Source organism: Nycticebus coucang, chromosome 10 (assembly GCF_027406575.1).
Source record: "Nycticebus coucang isolate mNycCou1 chromosome 10, mNycCou1.pri, whole genome shotgun sequence".
Classification (NCBI taxonomy): domain Eukaryota; kingdom Metazoa; phylum Chordata; class Mammalia; order Primates; family Lorisidae; genus Nycticebus; species Nycticebus coucang.
Genome location: NC_069789.1, coordinates 59,507,546 through 59,530,207, shown reverse-complemented (window position 1 = coordinate 59,530,207; position 22,662 = coordinate 59,507,546). Strand labels below are relative to the sequence as shown.

The following is a 22,662-nucleotide window of genomic DNA, read 5'->3' as shown; positions in this document are numbered from 1 at the left end:
GATAACATCTTTATACAAAAAAAATCACGCTTACTGGAGAAGCATGAATCCTATGTACTCAATTTTGATATGAGGACAATTAATGACAATTAAGGTTATGGGGGGGGGAGGAAAAGCAGAGAGAGGGAAGGAGGGGGGTGGGTGAGGCCTTGGTGTGTGCCACACCTTCTGGGGGCAAGACATGATTGCAAGAGGGACTTTACCCAACAAATGCAATCAGTGTAACCTGGCTTATTGTACCCTCAATGAATCCCCAATAAAAAAAAAAAATCACGCTTACATATCTGTATGCTTTCTTGAATGAGAGGAAAAGATGGAGTTTAGACTATTAGCATACGAGCATATTTTGTCATGAAGGTTGAAGACTGTTTTTCTACAGCAAGAAAAAAGGGAGCCCCTGGGCAAAATAAACAGTAGGCAGAATGCTAAGGATGAGATTAGATTTGTGGAGGCAAGACAGTGTCCCAAAACTGGGGGAAAAGGGAGATTAGAAAATATGATGCAAAGTGAACTAAACAAGAGGCAGGCACGTACTTGAAGCCTTAAGGAAGCAGGATGAACCCTCTACATGAAAAGTGAACATGGTACTCATTTATAGTAGCATGAAGATAAAGGCAGCAGAAACAGTTACATCAGGTTAAATGCCAGTTCTTGTGGGGAGTAGTTTTATATTTGGGGGTAGAGCTAAGTCCCCCTCCCCTCAGTTACTCATGGGAAACCCGTTCCAAGGCCACATAAAAACTGTTCTTGTCATCTAGGCAATGCCAGCCAATTGGTCCAATTTCACAGTCTGCACAGACCAGAAACTTGATGTTGCCCACATCCTTGGTGAAGCCAACGTTCTCAAAGATGAACATGTCATCAACCAGCCAGTGTTCCTGGAGGAGATCGCCATCAGGATTGCTGCCATCAGCCAGAGCTGGCTTCTTTCTCATGGAGGGAAGGAAAAGCTGCAGTGGAAGACAATATAAAGAACATAAGAGTTGAAGTGGCTGAGTGACATCATCACTCCCATTGTACCTACACTTTTCCATTCCTCCCTATGAGGAATGGAAAAAAAGATTAAGAACGGAAGGATGGTTGGTCCTCATAGCAAAATGGCAGGAGGATTGTTGACTCTTATTTTTTCAGTAAAGGCAAAAAAAAAAAAAAAAAAAAAAAAAATCAGGCAAAAAAACAAGCTCCTGGTGCTCTCAGCTTGCTTTCTCTGTCTAGCCAACTTTCTAGCAGGCACCCTGTGGAGTTCCATTTTTCACAAACCACTGAAAAGAGCAGACAGAATGGACATTTAAATTCTTCTTTACATTCACCAGCTCTTTGTCTTTTAGAATTTGTTCCTGTAGCCTCAAAGGTTCCTGAGTCTTCCTAGGATGAACAACAGGGTGTGAGCTTCTGGCCTTGGAATTTGCCCAAAATGTTGTTTCAGAACAGAAGCAACAGGAAGATCAGAAACACCTGTCATATCTGTCTCCAGTGGAAAGGTGGCTGCTTATCATTCTGCTGGAGGAAAAGTGCATACAACATTCACAGTACCCTGTGAATTTGGCTGCAATTATTTTTTTCTCTTTATTTCCTTTAAATTCAGCAGCTGCTTGATCTCACTGTAGGTATTCTTCCTGTCTTTCACTGGGATGTCACCCTATTCTCTCTGCTCTCTCTTCTACTTCACTCTTACCACCTCTGTCTTTTTTTTGAGACAGAGTCTCACTTGTCTTCCCTGGTCAAGTGCATGGCGTTGTAGCTCACAGCAACCTCAACCTCTTGGGGTCAAGCGATTCCCTGGCCTTCGCCTCCCAAGTGCAAGAAATACAGGCATGAGCCATTGTATTCATGAGCACCTGGCTCCTTTTTTTTTTTTTTTTTAAGCCATAATCTCACTTTGTCACCCTGGGAAGAGTGCCATAGCTCACAGCTCATGGCAACCTCAAACTCTTGGGTTTAAGCAATTCTCTTGCCTTAGCCTCCCAAGTAGCCGGAACTACAGGCACCTATGACAACACCTGGCTTTTTTTTTTTTTTTTTTTTCTTTTGAGACCAGGTCTCGCTCTGGCTCAGGCTGGTCTTGAACTCCTAAGCTCAGACTATCCACCTGCCTTGGCCTCCCAAAGTCCTAGGATTACGGGTGTGAGCCCCCATGCCCAGCCAGCTCCTTTTTTTTTTTTTTTTTTCTAACAGAATCTGTTTCTGTCACCCTGGGTAAAGTGCTGTTATGTCATAGTTCACAGCAACCTCCAACTCTTGGGCTCAATCGATCGTTTTGCTTCTTGAGTAGTTGAGACTGGGCATAGGCCTCCATACCCAGCTTGTTTTTCTACGTTTAGTACAGATGGGGTCTCACTCTTGCTCAGGCTGGTCTCCAGCAATCCACCTGCCTCAGCCTTCCAGAGTGCTAAGATTACAGGTATGAGCCACTGTGCCCAGCCCCTCTCTCCTAAGAAGATAAAGTTTATACTTTTTTTTCTTTTTGAGACATAGTTTTACTTTGTCAACCTTGGTAGAGTGCCATGATGTCGTAGTTCACAATAACCTCAAACTCTTGGGCTCAAGAGATCTTCTTACCTCAGCCTCCCAAGTAGCTGGAACAACAGGAGTCCACCACAATGCCTGGCTATTTTTAGAGACCGGGTCTCACACTTGCTCAGGCTGGTCTCAAACTCCAGAGCTCAAGCAATCCCAGAATACTAGGATTACATGAGTGAGCCACCACACCCAGCCAGCACTGGTTTATTTATTGTTGTAAGACAGAGTCTCACTCTATTGCCCAGGCTAGAGTGCCATGATATCATCGTAGCTTATGGGAACCTCAACTCTTGGGCTCAAGTGATTCTCTTGCCTCATCCTCCCAAGTAGCTGGGACTACAGGCGCCTACCACTGCGTCCAACTAATTTTTCTTCAAGCTGGTCTCAAACTCCTGAGCTCAAGCAATCCAGCCACCTCAGCCTTCCAAAGAGTAGGATTATAGGTGTGAGGCACCATGACCACATAAGCACTGGTATATTAAAACAAGTATCTGTGCAGTGCCTTTTGCTGTATCAACTGAGACATCATCCGAGGACATAGAAAATATCACAATATGACCGCTATGTTATTACACTTTTTTTTTTTTTTTTGAGTCAAGGTCACCCTGGTTAGAATGCATGGCATCATCATAGCTCACAGCAGCCTCAAACTCCTGGGCTGAAGCAATTACCCTGCCTCAGCCTCCTGAGTAGCTTGGACTATAGGTGTGAGCCATGATGACTGGCTAATTTTTTCTATTTTTAGTAGGGCTGGGGTTTTGCCTTTGCTCAGGCTGGTTTTGAACTCCTGAGCTCAAGTGATCCTTCCACCTTAGCCTCCCAGAGTGCTAGGATTACAGGTGTCAGTCACCACACCCGGCCTTTCAGTCACTCTTTTTGCCTCATCTGATACTTAAATGTGTCCCTAATGATTTGTTTTGCACTAAATGAAAACGGGAACAGGCAGAGGCAAAGAAAGTTAGGAATCTAAGACTGGGCATGGTGGCTCATGCCTGTGATTCTAGCACTCTGGGAGACCAAGGCAGGTAGATTGCCTGAGCTAAGGAGTTCCAGGGAAGCCTGAGCCAGAACAAGACCCCTGTCTAAAAATAGCCAGGGCGTTGTGGTGGATGCCTATAGTCCCAGCTATTCAGGAGACTAAAGCAAGGGGATCATTTGAGCCCAACAGTTTGAGGTCTCTGTGAGCTATGACTCTACGGCACTCTACTGAGGGCAACAGAGTGAGACTCTGTTTCAAAAAAAGAAAGTTGGGAATCTAAATTCAGGAACCAAGAAACCTGAGTTTCAGTCCTATCTGAAACTTTCTGCGGGGTTCAAGTTCCCTAAAAATATTTCTAGCTTATTCCTATATTGTAGGTGTAAAATCACATCTTAACATAAGGGGAGTGAATTTTTTGGTGAATTAGTTAAGATACTTAACCAAGAATTCAGTGTGTCAGGTAGCGCCTGTGGCTCAGTGAGTAGGGCACCGGCCCCATATACCAAGTGTGGTGGGTTCAAACCCGGCCCCGGCCAAACTGCAACAAAAAAATAGCAGGGCATTGTGGCGGGTGCCTGTAGTCCCAGCTACTCAGGAGGCGAATCGCCTAAGCCCAGGAGTTGGAGGTTGCTGTGAGCTGTGTGATGCCATAGCACTCTACCATGGGCGATAAAGTGAAACTGAAAACAACAACAAAAAAAACTGTGTGTCCAAAACAAAACAAAAAATTAAAGACTACTTAAGCATTGGCCTTCAAGAGGTGTTCAAGAAAGGAGTTTTCACTACCTTCTCAACAATCCTTTTTATAGTGCAAAGTGTCACTCAGGTAGAGTCTCTCCTTAGATTAGCAATTTAAAGGTACTATTGTCCATTCAAGGCATCATATTGGATCCCTCTATTCCTTAACATTCCCATTTTTATTTATATCCTGTGAGACCCCAGGATTACAGCTAGATACAAATGTATGTGTATCTGTGCATGGATCCTAACCTATTCACTGCAATACCAAGGACAATAGCTAGGGCCAGTTGATTTGGAATATAATGAGGCTTTCTGGATAGACTTAAGGGTAGCAGATTAGTATCTAATTTAAGACAAACTCAATTGGGGATGTAACCAAGTCCAAGCTCATATCACTCATAGTGGACAGTCAATATGTCAAGAGATAAGGTGTTGCATCAAGGAAAGTGACTTTTATTCAGAGGGCCAGTAAACTGAGAAGATGGTGGGTGGGTTAATGTTCTAAAGAACTATATTAAGTATTAATTTTAGGCCCCTTATTATATTAAGGAGGGAGGGAGAGTTGTAAGAGGTAACCAAGGCCCGCAGACATCTGGATATCAGTGAGGGTTTGAGAAGGTTGTAAAATGTCTTTGTTCTTGATCAGTTAATTTTGGATGAGTAGGTCAGGTCACAATGTTCCTGTAAATCTTTAACACAGCATTGTTATGGCCAGGCGTGGTGGCTCATGCCTGTAATCCTAGCACTCTGGGAGGCCACGGCCAGTGAAATGCTTGAGCTCACAGGTTTGAGACCAGCCTGAGCCAGAGCAAGTCCCTGTCTCTAAAAATAGCCGGGCTGGCTCAGTGCCAGCTCAGTGGTAAGGACACCCAGCTACATGCACCAGGGCTGGCAGTTTGAACCTGGCCTGGGCCTAATAAACAACAATAACAAAAAAAAAAAAAAAAAAAAGGCCAGGCATTGTGGCAGGTGCCTATAGTCCCAGCTATTTGGGAGGCTGAGGCAAGAGAATCGCTTAATCCCAGGAGTTTGAGGTTGCTGTGAACTGTGACACCATGGCACTTTACCCAGGGCAACAAAGTGATACTCTGTCTTAAAAACAAACAAATAAAACATAGCATTGTTATTTGTGTGATCCTAGGAGTAAGTATGGGGAGAGGGACAGTTATCTCCTTTCTTCTAGCCTAAGTGTAGAGCTAAGAAGAAGCTTTTAACCTAAAGAACATTACCACAAAGGGTCAGAAGCAAAAGGTGTGGTAAGCCTACCTTCCCCTGTTACAGAGGCCGAAGTTGCCAATTAGATCCCTAACCAGGTGAATTACTTCACTCTGTCAGGACCCCAGCTAATCCTGGACAGCTTCCTCAGAAATATTAATAGAGCCCCACAATCCAGTGAGATCTTACCGATAAACTGTTAAGTACCCTTTTAAAAATAAAATACTTCCTTTCTCATTGTAATAATACATTCTCATAATAAGAAACTTGGCAAGCATGCTACAGTATAAATGAGAATAAAAACTGTTACATAAACTTTTACTGACTTTTCTTCCTTTCTCTAAGTACTTGTGGTGGTGTTTTTTTTTTTTTTTTTTGTAGAGACAGAGTCTCACTTTATGGCCCTCGGTAGAGTGCCGTGGCATCACACAGCTCACTTAACTCCTGGGCTTAAGTGATTCTCTTGCCTCAGCCTCCTGAGTAGCTGGGACTACAGGCGCCCACCACAACGCCCGGCTATTTTTTGGTTGCAGTTCAGCCGGGGCCGGGTTTGAACCCGCCACCCTTGGTATATGGGACAGGCGCCTTACCGACTGAGCCACAGGCGCCGCCCACTTGTGGTGGTTTTAAAACACAGTCACAAATTCCTTGACTATCCTTCCACCAAAAGGTGGAGTCCATGCCTCTCCCCTTTGGCCTGAGCAGGTCGTGGTGACTTCTTGACGAATTTAGTGAGGTGGAGGTAGAAAAGGTTAGAAAAGGGCATATAGCCGGGCGTGGTGGCTCACGCCTGTAATCCCAGCACTGTGGGAGGCTGAGGAGGGAGAATCGCTTGAGCTCAGGAGTTCAAGACTCACCTGAGCGACAGTGAGACCCCGACTCATGAAAAAAATGGAAAAACCCAAGGCGCAGGGGCAAGCGCCTGTAATCCCAGCGGCTTCCGGAGGCTGAGGCAGCGGGGGTGCCCGCAGCCCAAGTCTGAGGTTGTGGTGAGCTACCACGCCCACTGCACTCTGCTCAGGGGCATAGGGTGGGACCCTGTCTCAACAAAAAAGAAAAAAGAAAAGGGCATATGGGTGTAGTGGCTCAGGCCTGTAATCCTAGCACTCTGGGAGGCCGAGGTGGGTGGATTGCCCTGAGCTCACAGGTTTGAGACCAGCCTGAGCCAGAGCAAGACCTCATCTCTAAAAATAGCCGGGTGTTGTGGCAGGTGCCTGTAGTCCCAGCTACTTGGGAGGCTGAAGAAAGAGAATCGCTTGAGCCCGAGTTAGAGGTTGCTGTGAGCTATGACACCACAGCACTTTACCAAGGGCGACTAAGTGAGACTCTTTATCAAAAAAAAAAAAAAAAGGCATACAAATTTTGCTGTTTCTCTTGTGAAACATGCTCTGGCTTGCCTTCACTCATGACAAGTCCAGGTACCCTGGAGACGCCATACAGAGACCAGGTAAGGAGATCCATGGAAAGACAGAGATGTCCCCCAAAGCCTGTTTCAGTGCTCAGGTGTTTGAATCTTCCCAGCCCACAGGCAGACTTGTGAGGGAAAAACCTTTCCATATGACCTTTCTGATGCATGTAAAAGCCCCCCTGTGAGAAATGCCTAGCTAAGCCCCCTCAAATCCCAAATTCCTCAGACACATACAAGCAGTACTCATCTGGGTTACAAATGAGGTAGGTTCTGTAAGTTTGTTCTTAAGTTAAATATATATGTAAGCAGGAACAGGAACATTTACCTATTACCTATAATACTCTCCGTTCATAAATGTGAGTTGTGGATCAGTCAGGGACTGCCTGTGAGTCCTTGTTAAGTCACTGCTTTGGAATGACTTAGCATAGGTAATAGTAATAGTTACATACCCGAGATCTATGTTGCATTTTGATTCCTGGTTTTTTATTGTGGTAAAATATACATAATATTTACTGTTTTAACCACCTTTAAGTGTACAGTTCAGTAGCATTAAGTACATTTATTTACACTGTTGTGCAACCATCACCACCACCACCTCCAGAACTTTCTTACACTCTGTACCCACTGAACAGCAACTCCCCATTCTCCTTAGCTCTTGGTAACCACCATTCTACTTTCTATCTCTATGAATTTGACTATTTTAGGTAATTCATGTAAGTGGAATCATAAAGTATTTGCCCTTTTTTTTGAGACAGAGTCTCACTATGTCGCCCTGGGTAGAGTGCTGGTGTCACAGCTCACAGCAACCTCAAACTCTTGGGCTTCAGCGATTCTCTTGCCTCAGCCTCTCAAGTAGCTGGGACTACAGGTGCTCGCCACAACACCGGCTATTTTTCTGTTGCAGTTGTCATTGTTGCTTAGCTGGCCCAGGCTGGGTTCAAACCCTCCAGCCTTGGTGTATGCGGCTGGAGCTATAGGCACCACAGTGCTACAGGCACCGAGCCAGTACTCGTCCTTTTGTAACTGATTTAATTCACTTAATATAATGTTCTAGTTTTTTCAATTTAAAGTTTTACTGAGATAATTGTAGGTTCCCATGTAGTTATATAAGAAATAATAGAGGCCAGGCGCAGTGGCTCACACCTGTAATCCTAGCACTCTGGGGGGCCAAGGCAGGTGGACTGTCTGAGCTCAGAGGTTCGAGACCAGCTGAGCCAGAGCGAGACCTTGTCTCTCAAAATAGCCAGGGGTCATAGTGGGCACCTGTAGTCATAGCTACTTGGGAGGCTGAGGCAAGAGAATCCCTTGAGCCCAACAGTTTGAGGTTGCTATGAGTTATGACACCACTGCACTCTACAAAAGGTGACAAAATGAAACTCGGTCTCAAAAAAAAAAGAAAGATACTACAATAATTCCATGTACCTTTCACCTAGTTTTCCCCAAGGTAACATTTTGTTTTTTTTGATACACAGTCTCACTATGTCACCCTTAGTAGAATGTCGTGGTGTCACAGCTCCCAGCAACCTCAAACTCTTGAGCTTAAGCAATTCTCTTGCCTCAGCCTCTCAAGTAGCTGGGACTACAGGCACCTGATACAATGCCCAGATATTTTTTTGTTGCAGTTGTTATTGTTTAGTAGGCCTGGGCAGGGTTCGGACCCACCAGCCTTGGTGTATGTGGCCAGTGCTTTAGGTAACCACTGTGCTAAGGATGCCAAGCCTAAAGGTAACATTTTGCAAAACTATAGTTCAGAATCACAACCAGGATATAAACATGATACAACCTACAGATCTTATTCAGATTTCCCCAGTTGATTCATGTGTGTGTATTTAGTTCTATACAATTGTATCTTGTGTTAGTTCCTGTTTTCATCAACATAGTCAAGTTCCTTCTCCACAAGGATTCCTCATGGTACTTTATTATTTATTTTTTTTATTTATTATTTTTTTTGTAGAGACAGAGTCTCACTTTATGGCCCTCAGTAGAGTGCCGTGGCGTCACACAGCTCACAGCAACCTCCAACTCCTGGGCTTAAGCGATTCTCTTGCCTCAGCCTCCCGAGTAACTGGGACTACAGGCGCCCGCCACAATGCCCAGCTATTTTTTTTTTTTTTTTTTTGATTGCAGTTCAGCCGGGGCTGGGTTTGAACCCACCACCCTCGGTATATGGGGCCGGCGCCCTACTGACTGAGCCACAGGCGCCGCCCGGTACTTTATTTTTATAATCACATTTATCAAGTCTACCACTACCACCACCCCATTCCTGACTCTTGCCAAACACTAATCTGTTCTTCATTTCTAAAATTTTGACATTTTAAAAGTATTACATAAATGGACTCAAATAGTATATAACCTGAGCTCACTGGTTCAACACCAACCTGAGCAAGAGCAAGACCCCGCCCGTCTCTAAAAATAGCTGGGCATTGTGGTGGACACATGTAGTCCCAGCTACTCGGGAGTTTGAGGCAAGAGAATCACTTAAGCACAAGGGTTTGAGGTTGTTGCCAAGGTATTCAACCGAGGGTGACAAAACGAGACTCTGTCTCAAAACAAACAAACCCAGTATGTAACATTATGGGACTAGCTTTTTTTTTTTGGAGATAGTCTCACTTTGTCACCCTCGATAGAGTGCCATAGCATCACAGCTCACAGCAACCTCAAAATTCCTGAGCTTAAGCGATTCTCTTGCTTCACCCTCCCAAGTAGCTGGGACTACATGCACCTGCCACAACGTCCGGCTATTTCTTTTTGGTTGTAGTTGTCATTGTTGTTTGGCAGGCCCGGGGTGGATACGAACCTGCCAGCTCTGGTGTATGTGGCTGGTGCCCTAGCCGCTGAGCTATAGGCACTGAGCCTATGGGACTAGCTTTTGTCACTCGGTTTAATTCCCTGGAGATTCCAAGTTGGATATGTCAATAGTTAATTCTATTTTTATTGCTGAGTAGTAGTATTCAATGTATGGATGTACCAGTTTAACCATTCATCTGCTGAAAAACAACTGGGCTTTCTCCAGTGTGGGGCTATCATAAAAAAAAAGCTGCCATGCCCATCTGTGTTCAGGTTTTGGAGTAAACATAAGTTTTCATTTCTCTAAGACCTCAGAGTGTTAGGTCATCTGAAGGCAGATGTTTAGTTTTATAAAAAACTGCCCTTAGAGCCGAGTGTGGTGGCTCACACCTGTAATGCTAGCACTGTGGGTGGCTGAGGTGGGGAATTGAGTTCAGGAGTTCAAGACCACCCTGAGCAAAGCCAGACATTGTCTCTATTAAATTTGAAAAAAAAAAAAAAAAAAGAAACTGCTCTCTTCCTGTTTCTCATCATGGCGGATCAAGGTGAAAAAGAGAACCCCATGCGGGAACTTCGTATCCGCAAGCTCTGCCTCAACATCTGTGTGGGGGAAAGTGGAGACAGACTGACCCGGGCAGCCAAGGTGTTGGAGCAGCTCACAGGCCAGACCCCTGTGTTTTCCAAAGCTAGATACACTGTCAGATCCTTTGGCATCAGGAGAAATGAGAAGATTGCAGTCCACTGCACAGTCAGAGGGGCTAAGGCAGAGGAAATCCTGGAGAAAGGTCTGAAGGTGCGAGAGTATGAATTAAGAAAAAATAACTTCTCAGATACTGGAAACTTTGGCTTTGGGATCCAGGAGCACATCGATCTGGGTATCAAATATGACCCAAGCATTGGTATCTACGGCCTGGACTTCTATGTGGTGCTGGGTAGGCCAGGTTTCAGCATTGCAGACAAGAAGCGCAGAACAGGCTGCATTGGGGCCAAACACAGAATCAGCAAAGAGGAGGCCATGCGCTGGTTCCAGCAGAAGTATGATGGGATCATCCTTCCTGGCAAATAAATTCCCGTTTCTATCCAAAAGGCCAATAAAAATGTTTTCTGTGAAAAAAAAAAAACAAAAAACTAGCCAGATGTTGTGGTAGGTGCCTGTAGTACCAACTACCTGGGAGGCTGAGGCAAGGGGACTGATTGAGCTCAAGAATTTGAGTTTGCTGCGGGCTATGAACGCCATAGCACTCTACCTGGGTGATACAGTGAGACTCTGTCTCAAAACAAATTTAATAAAAAAATAAAGTTGATGGTGGAGAAAATGATAAGATGAGTTCGGGCAGGGTGAATATGATGTGATGTTTCATAGTTGTTTTTTTTTCTTTTTAGAGACAAGAGTTTCATTTTGTCACCCTCAGTAGAGTACTATGGCGTCACAGCTCACAGCAACCTCCAGCTCTTGGGCTTAGGCAATTCTGTTGCCTCAGCCTCCCAAGTAGCTGGGACTACAGGCACCCACCACAACGCCTGGATATTTTTTCGTTGCAGTTTGGCCAGGGAGAGGTTCGAACTTGCCACCCTTGGTATATGGGGCTGGCGACCTACTCACTGAGCCACAGGTGCCCCCCAATGTTTCATAATTTTTAGAGAAAGTACAGTATGTTTAAAAACTGAAAAGTCTGGGGCTAGGCACCGTGGCTCACACCTGCAATCCTAGCACTCTGGGAGGCTGAGGTGGACTGCCTGAGCTTACAGGTTCCAGATCAGCCTGAGCAAGAGTGAGACTCCATATCTAAAAAATAGTTGGGTGTAAAAAAAATAAGTAAAAAATAGTTGGGTGTTAAGGCAGGTACCTATAGTTTCAGCTACTTGGGAGGCTGAGGCAAGAGAATCGCTTGCGGTTGCTGTGAGCTATGATGCCATTGCACTCTACTGAGGGCAACAAAGTGAGACTGTCTCAAAAATTAAAAAAAAAAAAAAAAAGAAAAGTTCAAGAACATAGAGTAGGCTAAGACAAGGTGATTGAACTAGAGGAAGTAAGGGAGCTATGGCAGTGAATCCTTTCCATGGGGGTAGAAACCATGATTACAGGTAGGATATGGAAGACTGAACCAAGCTTTGGACAGGGAAGAATGACTAGTGCTTCCTCAGATAACGCTGGGGCATAGCCAGGGACAGAAACCTTAAAGGAGCAATAGTGTTAGGTTAGAGGAGGAGTAGTAATAATTTGGGAGCCAAGGAGAACACTTGTTCCCATCTCTAGATCCTGAAGGATGTGGAGAATCAGAGAATGGGCAGCAGCCATTGAGGAGGCTGTGGTGGTGTCCTCAGTCACCACCTCATTTCTTTTCAGACAGAAAAGAAACTCCAAAAGGTTTGAAAATGTAGCAAGAGGGAGATGATGTTATAGAAGAGAGTTGTGTGTTCTTTTTTTTAGAGACAGAGTCTCACTTGGTCACCCTGGGTAGAGTGCCCTAACATCATAGCTCACAGCAACCTCTAACTCTTGGGCTCAAGCAATTCTCTTGCCTCAGCCTCCAGAGTAGCTGGGACTATAGGAACCTACCACAACACCTGGCTATTTTTAGAGGTGGGGTCTCACTCTGGCACAGGCTGGTCTCAAACCTGTGAGCTCAGGCAATCCACACGCCTCGGGCTCCCAGAGTGCTGGGATTATAGGCATGAGCCACTGGGCCCAGCCCGTGTGTGCTCTTTTTATCTTTTTAGGGGGTGAGGGGTTTTGGCAGGAATGGGCAGTGAAAGATTAGCTCATAGCAGAGAGTACAGAATGGTATTTGGATAAGACTATGAGAGCAGAAGATCTAAGGGCAATAAAAAGGGCAATTTTTTTTTTTTTTTTAGAGACAGAGTCTCACTTTGTGGCCCTTGGTAGAGTGCCATGGCATCAACAGCTTACCACAACCTCTTGGGCTTCGGCGATTCTCTTGCCTCAGCCTCCTGAGTAGCTGGGACTACAGGTGCCCACCACAACGCCCTGCTATTTATTTTTTTGAGACAGAGTCTCAAGCTGTTGTCCTGGATAGAGTGCCATGGCGTCACAGCTCACAGCAACCTCAAACTCTTGGGCTTAAGCGATTCTCTTGCCTCAGCCTCCCAAGTAGCTAGGACTACAGGTGCCCACCACAATGCCTGGCTTTTTTTTGGTTGTAATTGCCAGTTTGGTGGGCCCAGGTTGGATTCAAACCTGCCACCTCTGGTGTATGTGGCTGGTGCCCTAGCTGCTTGAGCTATAGGCACCCCGGCTATATTTTTTGTTGTTGTTGCAGTTTGGCTGGGGCGGGGTTCGAACCCGCTGCCCTTGGTATATAAGGGTGTATAATGCCCTACTCACTGAGCCACAGGCACCACCCAAAAAGGGCAACTTTTATTTATCTTTATTTTTTGAGACAGAGTCTCACTGTGTTGCTCTGGGTAGAATGCCAGGGCATTATACCTCACAGCAACCTCAAACTCCCAAGCTCAAGCAATCCACCCACCTGCCTTAGCCTCCCAAAATGCTAGGATTATATGTGTGAGCCACCGTGCACGAATTTACCATAAACTTTGTTTATTTATTCATTTTTTTATAGTCTCACTTTGTTACCATTGGTAGAGTGCCAGTGTCACAGCTCACAGCAACCTCAAACTCTTGGACTCCACCGATTCTCTTGCCTTAACCTCCCAAGTAGCTGGGACTACAGGTATCCACCACAATGCCCAGCTATTTTTAGAGATGGGGGTCTCACTCTTGCTCAGGCTAGTCTCAAACCTGTGAGCTCAGGCAATCAACTCACCTTGGCCTCCCGGAGTGTTAGGATTTTAGGCGTGAGCCACTATGTCCAGCCCATACACTTTAGATAAGATTATGAGCGGTGCCAAGGGTATGAATTTTTTTTTTTTAGTGACAAGAGTCTCATTTTGTCGCTCTCTGTAGAGCTATGACGTCACAGCTCATAGCAACCTCTAGCTGTTGGGCTTAGGCTATTCTCTTGCCTTAGCCTCCTGGGTAGCTGGGACTACAGGCGTCTGCCACAATGCCTGGCTATTTTTTTGTTGCAGTTTGGCCGGGGCCAGGTTCGAACCTGCCACCCTCAGTATATGGGTCCAGTGCCCTACCCACTGACCCACAGGCGCTGCCTGAGTATGAATGTTTTATATGTGAAACCAACTATACATGTATGACTTAAAAAACAGAAATCATTAGCCGGGTGTTGTGGTGGACGCCTGCAGTCCCAGCTACTCAGGAAGCTGAGGCAAGAGAATCGCCTAACCTCCAGGAGTTGGAGGTTGCTCTGAGCTGTGTGACGCCACGGCATTCTACTGAGGGTGATAAAGTGAGACTCTGTCTCTACGAAAAAACAAAACAAAAACAAAAACAGAAATCACGGGTGGCGCCTGTGGCTCAGTTGGTAAGGCGCTGGCCCCATATACCGAGGGTGGCGGGTTCAAACCGAGCCCCGGCTGAACTGCAACCAAAAAATAGCTGGGCGTTGTGGCGGGCACCTGTAGTCCCAGCTACTTGGGAAGCTGAGGCAGGAGAATCGCTTAAGCCCAGGAGTTGGAGGTTGCTGTGAGCTGTGTGATGCCATAGCACTCTACCGAGGGCCATAAAGTGAGACTCTGTCTCTACAAAAAAAACCCAGAAATCACATGTGCAGAAATAGGTGGAGTATTGTTGCCAATTAAATATACTGACCTACTGGATCCAAGTTAATCCATTCTTTATATTGGACTAGTAGCTTCTATTCATTAATTTATTTAAATCCAAATATTTGGGGCAGCGCCTATGGCTCAGTCGGTAAGGCGCCGGCCCCATATACTGAGGGTGGCGGGTTCAAACCGGGCTCCGGCTGAACTGCAACCAAAAAAATAGCCGGGCGTTGTGGCGGGCGCCTGTAGCCCCAGCTACTCGGGAGGCTGAGGCAAGAGTATTGCTTAAGGGCGGCGCCTGTGGCTCAGTGAGTAGGGCGCCGGCCCCATATGCTGAGGGTGGCGGGTTCAAACCCAGCCCCGGCCAAACTGCAACAAAGAAAAGCCGGGCGTTGTGGCGGGCGCCTGTAGTCCCAGCTGCTTGTGAGGCTGAGGCAGGAGAATCGCGGAAGCCCAAGAGTTAGAGGTTGCTGTGAGCCGTGTGAGGCCATGGCACTCTACCCGAGGGCGGTACAGTGAGACTCTGTCTCTACAAAAAAAAAAAAAAAAAGAGTATTGCTTAAGCCCAGGAGTTGGAGGTTGCTGTGAGCTGTGTGATGCCATGGCACTCTACCGAGGGCCATAAAGTGAGACTCTGTCTCTACAAAAAAAAAAAAAATAATAAATAAAGTTCCTTATAAATCCAAATATTTACTAAATTCTCACTTATGTACACAGTCTAGATGTAGAAGATACACAAGTGGACAGGACATGGGACCTAATAGTCTAGTGGCATAAACAAATAATATCAATAATTTCATAAGGTCAACCAGGATGATAGATGTGACATTGCTTTGTAGTCTTTAGGCCAGAGTTTCCCAACCTGAGCCCTATACTGACATATTGACATTTTGGGCTAGAGAATTCTTTATTGTCAGAGGCATTATAAGATGTTTAGTTCCTAGTTTCTACCCTAATTCTGAAAATCAAAAAGGTCCAGACACTGGACATGTCTTCTGGGGGGCACTGTCCCCAGTTGAGAAATACATTGCTTAAGACTAAAGACCTGTGTAATATAAATAAGATACAGTCATCACTAGGTCCTAGATTATCTCTATGGTAGGACCGGCAGTCTAATTCTAAAATTGTTCCTGTCTGGAGCCTATACCACATTGTTCTACTGGATGGAGTGAGAGAGAATGCTATGGGCCACCTCTAATCAGAACTCTTTACATCCTGCATTTCTTCAGATTTATTTGGTTGGGAGTATTCCTTTAACAGCAGCAGAGATGAGTAATAGCCCTGCTAGAATTGTCCTCATAATGATTTCTTTGCAATATTTCATGGTTATGACAAAAACAGCTACCTGAAACTTTAGAGGGTTTCAGTTAAGGAGTTCTGCGCCACTGAAGCTGCCTGTTCTCTGTGAGGGGAGAGATTGTTTGCTTCCTTGAAAAACATCACACATAGCAAGGAGAGAGAATAGTAACTGATCAGAATATTCTATGAGATTTTTTTTTCTTTTAGAGACAGAGTCTCACTTTGTCACCCTCAGTAGAGTACCATGGCGTCATAGTTCACAGCAACCTCGGCTCTTGGGCTTAGGCAATTCTCTTGCCTCAGCCTCCTGAGTAGCTGGGACTACAGGCACCTGCCACAATGCCCGGCTATTTTTTTGTTACAGTTTGGCAGGGGCCGGGTTCGAACCTGCCACCCTTCATATATAGGGTGGGTGCCCTACTCACTGAGCCACAGGCATCACCCTATTCTATGAGATTTTTAACATTTTCTGTTTACATCATGTCCTACAAGTTATATTTCTGTTGAAATTAGTTATTTGTGGAAAGTAGAACAAAAATTAAAACTGATATAAAGGGGTGAACTGGGTTGGATCAAAATTGAGTTGAACATTAAGAATCAGGAAAAAGGGGCGGTGCCTGTGGCTCAGTGAGTAGGGCTCCGGCCTCATATACCGAGGTTGGTGGGTTCCAATCCGGCCCCAGCCCAACTGCAACAAAAAAATAGCCGGGTGTTGTAGCGGGTGCACGTAGTCCGAGCTACTCAGGAGACTGAGGCAAGAGAATCGCCTGGGCCCAGGACCTAGAGGTTGCTGTGAGCTGCGATGCCACAGCACTCTGCCAAGGGCAGCAAAGTGAGACTCTGTCTCCAAAAAAAATTAAATAAAAAAAAAAAAAAAGAATCCAGGAAAAGGGATAGGACAGGATTCTTTTGACATGGTAAAAAAGGAAAGCGAGGCCAGTCGAGGTGGCTCACACCTGTAATCCTAGCACTCTGGGAGGCCAAGGCAGGTGGCTTGCTGGAGCTCATGAGTTTGAGACCAGCCTAAGCCAGAGTGAGACCTCGTCTCTAAAATAATAGCTGGGCATTGTGGCGGGCACCTGTAGTCCGAGCTACTTGGGAGGCTGAGGCAAGAAAATCGCTTAAGTCTAAGAGTTTGAGGTTGCTGAACTGTGACACCACAGTCTACCAAAGGCGACAAAGTGAGACTCTGTCTCAAAAAAAAAGAAAAAAAGATAGATATCCTAATTACCCTTATTTGATCTCTAAGTGTTCTACATATCAAAACATCAAAAACAAAATTTAAAAATAAACTATAAGGGCAGCGCCTGTGGCTCAGTGAGTAGGGCGCCGGCCCCATATGCCGAGGGTGGCGGGTTCAAACCCAGCCCCGGCCAAACTGCAACAAAAAAATAGCCGGGCGTTGTGGCGGGCGCCTGTAGTCCCAGCTACTCGGGAGGCTGAGGCAAGAGAATCGCATAAGCCCAAGAGTTAGAGGTTGCTGTGAGCCGTTTGACGCCACGGCACTCTACCGAAGGCGGTACAATGAGGCTCTGTCTCTACAAAAAAAAAATAATAAATAAAAAAAAATTAACTATAAACTCCTTTAAGTCTCATAATTTCTTCCAGTTAATAAAAGTAGACAAAACCTTGCCATGGGAAAGGGGTAAGGGAAAAACCTACACAATGTTAATCTTTTCACAAATTCTTCTCTATATCATCTTCATTTTACAGAATAAGCAACCTGAAGCTTGTAGTGGTTAAATAACTCTTCTAATGTTAATGAATGATTAGGTCAGGATTCAGTTACACATATGTTTAATTCCCGGATCCATGTCCTTTCCACTACACTCCATAATGCCACTAACATGGTAAAACAAATTGAGAACTCTACTCCCAATCCTTGTTAGTCTTATCAAGAGAAGTGGGGGAATCCTCTACCAATATCAAGACTAAAAAGTCATCAAAACCCTCACAGAACAAGAACGATACTTTTTCTTTTTTCTCTTTCGTGAGAAAGGTTGTGTTTTGGAGAAATAGTGCTTCTTACTCCTAGACGAGACGTTATACTGCACCATCTGTTCAACCACACGAAATTAAATGATCTGAAAATAATTTTGAGGGATAGAATAAGCCCATGGGTAAAGTGACATTATACTTAGAACGTTCCTGTCGGGTATGTTACACTTACAACAAAAAGATTACCAAAATAAAATTTTTCTCACTTAAAGTGATGGTAGTAGGAAGGGTATTAAAATTCCTAACTTGAAGAAAAAATTAAGTTTTCCTTCGAAATTTATTTCCAGGACTTCAGATATCTATCCCACTTGAAATATGATTGTCTATCCCACTTTGGCTTCCAGTGCCTTAGCAAAATATGTAGGTTACAGGAATGATTTCGTCACGTCCCCTACACCAAAGTTGTTTCTGCGGTTCCACTGTGGAGCAGACAGGCTCCTGTCAAAAATGAGACGGTGAATTAAGGCCGGTGGGTGGGAGTTTGGTGTTGGACTGTAATCCCTGACGCGCCACCACATAAGAACCCAGCGGCGGCTGAAAGGTACACCTGCCAGGTCTCGCAGACCCGGCAGAGCTGAGGGAAGCAGCGAGCAGGGAACGCATCCCTTCCCCGTGCACCCGGAGCTCTAGTCCTGAAGTGCAGAGATGTGTAGCCTCGCTCGCGGCGGCCTGGGGAATTGCCAGCGCCGAGCACCTTTCCGGCCGCCTGGTCTAGGGCGGAGGGCTGGGCCCTCAAGACCCAGTAAGACGAACTCAGCAGTCTGAGAGGCTCAGGATCCGCCGCAGCGGGCCCTGGGGCGGGGCTTTGACGTGGGAGCCCCGGAGGTAGGGCCGGAAGACCACGCTAGGAGGGGCGCGGTCTCCGGAGATGGAAGAGGGAGCACCTCGACTCCTATCGATGCGGTCTCTTTGGGAAAGAGCACAGTGTAAAACCCTGTCTCCCTACCTGTCTGCGGGAGAAGAGAGCAGTCCCTGGCTGCAGTACTCGGGAGCCACAACGTTGGCACAGCACCGCCTTCCGGTTTCGGCCCTCGGCTGACACTAACTCGTTCAGCGGATCTGCTTGTTCCATTACCGCTACCGCCACAGCCTCCTCGCCCACGACCGCGCAGGCGCTGCCTCTGCTGGCTCTTTCTTAACTGCGCTGGCGCGGCTTGATAGGGTCGGGGCGGGAAGTGGAGGACCACGCCCTCTCCGCGCAGACGTCCGCTTCCGGCACCGGACTCTACTGCGCAAGCGCCCTTATTCATTGCCTGAGTGGCAAGGTGTCCACAGGCTTTGTGACACGGTCTCTGCCCGGCGCTAGTGACAAATCTCCATACTTACCAGGTCACTGGGCTTCTCCTAATGTTAAGACCTAAACAGTGCATTCTACAAGGATACATGTTAAATTTACTAAGTGTAGAGTATAAATGTCTTAACACAATAAATGAGAAAATGCGGTGAAGGCTATGTTAACCAGTTTGATGAAAATATTTCAAATAGTATATAAAACCAGCACATTGTACCCCATGATTGCATTAATGTACACAGCTATGATTTAATTAAAAAAAAAAAGACCCAAACAAGTTATTAAGGTTGACCTTACTCTTTAGTTTTCTGAGATTTGAATATAGTCTCCTGAAGGAATTGGGGACATCCTTGGGGGAATGTGAAGGGAATCTGGGTCGGACTCCCCATTAAGTTATATAACTACTTAGCTTCTTGTAATTAAAGGTGCATGTACCCTTTTGGTATTGGAAAAACACTCCAGGAAGCTTTCATTGCTGGTCTCTGTTCTAATCATGGTGGCTATTTGTGATGCGGCAAAACATTGTGGGGGGTGGGGGGAGCGTTTTCAGAAATTTCTTTTATTAATATTAAATCATAGCTGCATACATTAATGCGATCATGGGGCACCATACACTGGTTTTATAAACAGTTTGACAAATTTTCATCACACTGGTTAACATAGCCTTCCTGGCATTTTCTTAGTTATTGTGTTAAGACATTTATATTCTGGGCGGCGCCTGTGGCTCAGTGAGTAGGGCGCGAGCCCCATATGCCGAGGGTGGTGGGTTCAAACCCAGCCCCGGCCAAACTGCAACAAAAAATAGCCGGGCGTTATGGCGGGTGCCTGTAGTCCCAGCTGCTTGGGAGGCTGAGGCAAGAGAATCGCGTAAGCCCAAGAGTTAGAGGTTGCTGTGAGCCGTGTGACGCCACGGCACTCTACCCGAGGGCGGTACAGTGAGACTCTGTCTCTACAAAAAAAAAAAAGACATTTATATTCTGCATTTACTAAGTTTCACATGTACCCTTGTAAGATGCACCGCAGGTGTAGCGTTTTCAGAAATTTACTACGTTGTCAGGGCCCAGGGCTCACACTTACAATCCCAGCATTTTGGAGAGCTGAAGCGAGAGGATTGCGTGAGGCCAGGAATGCAAGGTTGCAGTGAGATATGCTCGTGCCACTGTTCTCCCTCCGGGGAGACATAGCAGGTCATTGTCTACAAAAAAGGCGACAGGGGAAAGAAACTCTTACTAAATCATCACAATTTCTTTATGGGGTTGTGAGACTGGCACTCTTCAGTACACAAAACTAGGACGGTAAAGATCAAAAAGGTAACTTTCTAGGGTCTACAGATCCAGGCACAGTTCTAAAGCCACTGCTCTTAATCATTAGTACTTAACTATATAGTATTTATATATGAACAAATGTGAGAACAAATTTAGGAATGGTTAGTAGACTAAATTTGTGGCTAAAATACATTATGCCTGGGGAAAGAAGCAGTAGTATAGGTAGTTAAGATTAGGAAGGTAAATCAGGCTCAGCACCTGTGGCTCAAGCGGCTAAGGCACCAGCCACATACATCTGTGCTGGCAGGTTCAAATCCAGCCCAGGCCCTCCAAACAACGATGGCTGCAACCAAAAAAAAAAAAAAAATAGCTAGGTGTTGTGGCAGGCACCTGTAGTCCCAGCTACTTGGGAGGCAGGAGAATCACTTGAGCCTAGAGTTGGAGGCTGCTGTGAACTGTGATGCCACCACACACTACCCAGGGTGAGAGCTTGAGGCTCTGTCTCAAAAAAAAGAAAAGAAAAGGTAAATTACAGCTGGGCCCTGCGGCAGAAGTATGTAGTTCCAGCTATGATGGAGCCCGAGGCAAGCAGGATTCCCTGAGGCCATGAGTTCAAGCCCAGCCTGGGCAAAATAATGACACCATATTACAAAAACAAATCCATTTTTTAAAAGTAGATCATCATGGGTCTAATATCATGCTAAGAAATTTGAAATGTATAATATGGTTCTAAGGGCTCAATATTTAAGTAGTGTAATGATCCTTTAGAAAGATAACTGAAAGGCTAGATCTGGAGGACAAGAAGTAGAGGTAAGGATGATATCTGGAAGCTATTACCTCCTGTGTATAGCCAAGAGATAAAGGATTGAACTATCTGGTAGCAGAAAGAAAAAAGATAGAGGAATCAATTTGGAAGAAGTAAAGATAAAACTGCATAGCACTTGTGCTTGCATCAGCAGCACATATACTAAAATTAGAATGATATAGAGATTAGCATGGCTGTTATACAAGCATGACATGCAAATTCGTGAAGGATTCCATATTTTTTGTGGATAGTGGTTGGAAATTCTGCTTTTTCTTTTTTGTCTAAGACAGTCTCACTCTGTTGCCTTGGGTAGAGTGTCGTGTTGTCATAGCTCACAGTACCCTCCAACTGTTTATGTTTGAACGATCCTCTTGCCTCAGCCTTGCAAGTAGCTGTGACTACAGGCACCTACCACAAAGTCTGGGTAATTTTTCCATTTTTAGTAGAGATGGGGGTCTCTTCCTTGCTCAGGCTGGGCTGGAACTCCTGAGCTCAGATTATCCTGCCTCAGCCTTCCAAAGTGCTAGGATAACAGGCGTGAGCCAGAAGCCTTGTTTCTCATATTTTTTTATTAGATAGTATTTTCTTTTCCTTTGAGACAGAGCCTCAAGCTGTCACCCTGGGTAGAGTGCTGTGGCATCACAGCTCACAGCAACCTCCAACTCCTAGGCTCAAGTGATTCTCCTGCCTCTGCCTCCCAAGTAGCTGGGATAACAGCCACCTGCCACAATGCCTGGCTATTTTTTTTTGGTTGCAGCCATCATTGTTGTTTGGCTGGATCCAGGTTGGATTCGAACCCACCACCTCAGGTGTATGTGGCTGGCGCCTTAGCCGCTTGAACCACAGGCGCAGAGCCTAGATAGTATTTTCTTTTGAGACTGAGTCTCACTTGTTGCCCTCGGATGAATGCTCTGGTGTCACAGCTCACAGCAACCTCAACTTGGGCTTCTTGCCCAGCCAAGATAGTATCTTTGTATTAGAAAAAGTTCCTGAGGCCAGGTGTGGTAGCTCACACCTGCAATCCTGGCACTCTTTGAGAGGTCGAGGCAGGTGGAGTGACTAAGCTCAGGAGTTTGAGACCAGCCTGAGCAAGAGCAAGATCCTGTCTCAAAAAAAAAGGCAGCATTTGTGGCTCAGTGGGTAGGGCACCAGCCCCATATACCAAGGGGGCGGGTTCAAACCTGGCCCGGGTTAGCTAAAACAGTGGCAACTGCAACAAAAATAGCCAGGCTTTGTGGCAGGCGCCTCCTTAGCAACTCAGGAGGCTAAGGCAAGAGGATCACCCTAGCTGGAGGTTGCTGTGAGCTGTGATGCCATAGCACTCTCCCAAGGGCGATAAAGTGAGATTCTGTCTCTCTAAAAAAAAAAAACACCAAAAAAGTGTTGTGACAGGAGCCTGTAGTCCTAGCTACTTGGGAGGCTGAGGCAAAGGGATCGCTTGAGCCTAGGAGTCCGAGGTAGCTGTGAGCTGTGATGCCACAGCACTCTACCAAGGGTGAGAAGGTGACACTCTGTCTCAAAAATTTAGAAGTTCCTAGAAATATTGTGAAATATCAAAAAAAATTGTAACATTATAGCAACTAATTGATGTATTAATATTGTGATGGAGGTGACACAAAATAAATGATAGCTTTCCTAAAAAAACAGAAGGAACCACATATTTGGTGGCTTTTTTTTTTTTTTGTAGAGACAGAGTTTTATTTTATCGCC

General features: G+C 45.6%; 2 protein-coding genes and 1 non-coding gene across 3 annotated transcripts; 2 read left to right on the top strand and 1 right to left on the bottom strand.

The window, feature by feature from the left end:
- Positions 1–573: 573 nt before the first annotated feature.
- RABIF (RAB interacting factor) lies at positions 574–18,816 on the bottom strand. Its single transcript, XM_053606620.1, has 2 exons — positions 18,538–18,816; positions 574–950 (listed from the first exon to the last, which is right to left on the bottom strand). Exons 1-2 carry the CDS (start codon positions 18,661–18,663, stop codon positions 705–707), a joined length of 372 nt encoding a protein of 123 aa, XP_053462595.1. The 5' UTR covers positions 18,664–18,816; the 3' UTR covers positions 574–704.
- Positions 10,157–10,778, top strand: LOC128596838 (60S ribosomal protein L11). Its single transcript, XM_053606619.1, has one exon. It carries the CDS (start codon positions 10,183–10,185, stop codon positions 10,714–10,716), a length of 534 nt encoding a protein of 177 aa, XP_053462594.1. The 5' UTR covers positions 10,157–10,182; the 3' UTR covers positions 10,717–10,778.
- Positions 18,817–21,090: 2,274 nt separating the features above from the next.
- LOC128597913 (U6 spliceosomal RNA) lies at positions 21,091–21,194 on the top strand. The gene has a single exon (XR_008383461.1). It is a non-coding gene; the product is annotated as a U6 spliceosomal RNA (small nuclear RNA).
- The last annotated feature ends 1,468 nt before the right edge of the window (positions 21,195–22,662 follow it).